The sequence below is a fragment of the Medicago truncatula genome, chromosome 7, assembly GCF_003473485.1.
Source record: "Medicago truncatula cultivar Jemalong A17 chromosome 7, MtrunA17r5.0-ANR, whole genome shotgun sequence".
NCBI lineage: Eukaryota > Viridiplantae > Streptophyta > Magnoliopsida > Fabales > Fabaceae > Medicago > Medicago truncatula.
In genome coordinates this window covers 38,976,894-38,980,391 of record NC_053048.1, presented here as the reverse complement: position 1 = coordinate 38,980,391, position 3,498 = coordinate 38,976,894, and the positions used below count along the sequence as shown (strand labels likewise).

The 3,498-nt window shown below is 34.3% G+C and overlaps 1 protein-coding gene across 1 annotated transcript; it reads left to right on the top strand.

Moving 5' to 3' along the window:
* Nucleotides 1-386: 386 nt before the first annotated feature.
* On the top strand, nucleotides 387-1,139 carry LOC112416693 (uncharacterized). The gene has a single exon (XM_024771019.1). It carries the CDS (start codon nucleotides 387-389, stop codon nucleotides 1,137-1,139), a length of 753 nt encoding a protein of 250 aa, XP_024626787.1.
* The last annotated feature ends 2,359 nt before the right edge of the window (nucleotides 1,140-3,498 follow it).

The following is a 3,498-nucleotide window of genomic DNA, read 5'->3' as shown; positions in this document are numbered from 1 at the left end:
ATGAGCCCCCATCGCTATTTGAGTATTAAAATATTTTCAAGGCATAAGCCCCCATCGCTAATTTGAGCTAATGCTCCATCGTGTTAAGTACTAAGCTCCAGGGCATGAGCCCCCAACATATGTATGCTAATGCATGGACTCGATCTCTTAAAACATCTTAATCATCATCTCTTATGTAACCAATAATTTGGAGGTTCAACATCATCTTGATCATCTTATATCAACTCATGCAACATAGTTAAATAATAATAGCAGCATAGGCAGACCTCACAATTTTTACCTCAATTTTTTTAGAGACTGATAAATGGCTAGGCGGAGTACCTTTAAAGATACAATTTAGTCGTCTTTATGATTTATCGGTGCATAAGGAGTGTTCGGTGGCAGACATGGAGCGTTGGGGGTGGGTTGAGGGCGGCAATGGGTGGGTTTGGAGACGGCGGTTGCTAGCCTGGGAGGAGGAGAGTATGAGGGAGTGTATCACTTTACTGGATAACATTGTTTTGCAGGTTCATATTCAGGACCGTTGGCGGTGGTTACTAGATCCTGTTCATGGATATAGTGTTGATGGGACTTATCGTTTTCTCACAAATTTGGAAGTACAGGTGGCTAATGATGCTTTTATTGACGTGTGGCACAAATTGGTTCCGACAAAAGTGTTGCTTTTTGCTTGGCGGCTGCTTCAAGATAGAAATCCTACAAGAGCAAACTTGGTGCGTCGTCTCATTCTTCAACCAAACGACAATTTGTGTGTTGGAGGGTGTGGACTATCCGAGACGACGGGTCATCTCTTCATCGGATGCGAATCTTTTGGTAGTGTTTGGGTTTTACTTTGTCACTGGCTTGGGTTTTCTTTTGTTCCTCCAGGTTCTATTAAGGATCATTACATTCAGTTTACTCATTTGGCGGGTTTGTCTAGATCTACTCATGTGTTTTTTAAGGTTATATGGCTTGCTTGTGTTTGGGCAATATGGAAGGAGCGAAACAACCGTGTTTTCAATGATACGGTTATTGATCTGTTACATATTGTTGAAAAAGTTAAGTTAAATTCTTTTCTCTGGCTTTCTTCGAATATTGAGCCTATTGCTTTCGGCTTTTACGATTGGTGGAGACATCCCCTTTATTGTATGGGTGTGATTTAAGTGTTTGGTCCTTTTTGTTTAGGTGGTGGCATCTTTTGTTAGGTGATGTGGTGTTGTAACAGATATTAGAGGATTCATCACTTTAGCACACCTTGTGCGGGGTGAATCACTCTGTTTTTGAGTAATATATTCCATTTTGATTTGTTCAAAAAAAAGCATGTGGGGCTTTAGCCACACATTACCCATATGTTTATCTGCCCCTGCCTTAAAATGCTGAAATTTTATTCATTATGTTATTTGATCGAAAAGAGACATTATTTTAATGCTGATAGTTTTCATTTAATATCTTTAAATATTTCAAGATATTACCGATGTAATTGTTTTTTTTATATATGTTAATAGTAAAAGGTATGTTAACTTTTATTTCAATTTTTTTTATTACTCAAAAAAATTCTAAATTTAGAATTTTTTAATTTAATTTGAAATGGATGGAGTACAATTTTTTAAAGAAGTTAAAATAAAACTATATTAATCAACGCATCATGTCCTCCTAGTACAAGATCTGCGAAAGTTGATAGTTGAAAAAGTTTACACAATTACAACAATAACCAAAGTCCAAAAAGAAACATAAAAACATTTTAAGTAAACGCTTTCAAACACATAAGAGGATTAAGCCTTGAAAGATGATAGTCGAAACTGAACTTGGAATATTCCGATTTCAACCACCAAAAAGACTGAAGCTTAATATTGTCAAGTAAATGTTTTTGAGTTTGCTCTTTTTGCTGAAAAATTTATTGTTTATTTCCTTTCAAATTACTCAAATGCAAGAAATCATAATAGATACAAAATTGATCGGAAATACATTGAAGCTCCACCAAGATGATAAAATTGAAGAAAATGGTCTAAAAGACACACCAGATTAACTGTGCCAAAACCTATCCATTGTGAAACAAAAATTCAATCTGTACCAAAAAAATCACAACGGGTAAACGGATGATCCACGTCCTTACAAGAACCGCACCCTCCCACACAAAGTTGTGCATTGTTTTGAAGCACACCTTGTTTGATTAATTAAGTTGTCTTTCGTAGGAAGGTGATTCCGAAGCAACCTCCAATCAAAGAGACTTACTTTCAAAGGAACCATCTTAGGCCAAATCATGTTAGTAGTCGCACAAGTGATTTTGTTCTTCAACTTGGACAAGTAAATTATAACACAACTTACTATACATTTTTGTGATGGATGAAGATGTAATTACTACTTGTCTTCATTATTGTCCTGCAAAACAACAAAATTCACGCCAACATTTTATTCCCAGTCAACTCAAACAATCGTCTAAACATGTCCTTCAAATTAAGGTTCTCCCTCCAACCATGGATCCCACTAAAATAAAGTGGTTAATTTGTCCCCGACATCACGCCCTTTGTTATCCTTAAACCAGCCCTGACACCCTCACCGGTACTAGTAAGATTTTTCTACCAAAATGAATCTAATCTCCCTACATCACCAATTTGACTCCCTTCCTCTCTGTAACGAGCCTTCAACAACCTATATCATAACGAACTCCTTTTCTCCTTCAAGCTCCTAACATCATTTATCAAGTAAAGATAAATTAAACCCTTTAATTCTCCTTACATTAATATTGGGTACATTACCCTCAAGTGATTATACTCCACTCGACATTTATGAATATAACTGATATCCTTTCCTATAAACATATTGGACAAATTCAAACATATTATTTACTCAATACAAAAAAAAAAAAAAAAAAAAAAATATTAAAAAGCTAGTAGGATTGGGTCGTTTGTGGACGAAAAATAAAAGATAGCCGCATATATTTGGTGCATTGAGGTGCGGATTCAAATTGATTAATTCTTGTTTTTCCACACTTAATTTGTATGATTATGTTAGAATATTCATGTGAGAATAAGTGAAATATTTAGTGTTTACTAAATATGGAATAATTTAAAGATGGAAAGTGTAAAGAATAATGCAAAGGTACTCTGGAATAAGAGTAATAATAGGAAGGAGAGTACATCAGAGATTTATAATTGTTTGAAGTATTGTTCACTCAATTTTTAGAATGTACGTTACTATAAAATGTTCAGAAGTTTTGTATTTTAGATATCACAACAAAAACAAATAGAGTGTAACAAGTGAGTTTATTAATTAGAAGTTTATCTTTCTTCTTAGACATTTTTCATACAAGTTTATTGTTCTAGCTAAGTTATTTCGTGTTCAGCTTTAGTAAGTGCATATTTCATATCATTATTAGAAGTCAAAATTCTGTTGCGGCACCACCAATTGATATCAGAGTCAATTGTAAAACTTTAGAGTTATAAAACTTTAATTTTTTTTATCCAATACAATGACTTTTACTAGTGGATCAGTCAAGGTAGGTAAATATGAAATATGCACTCA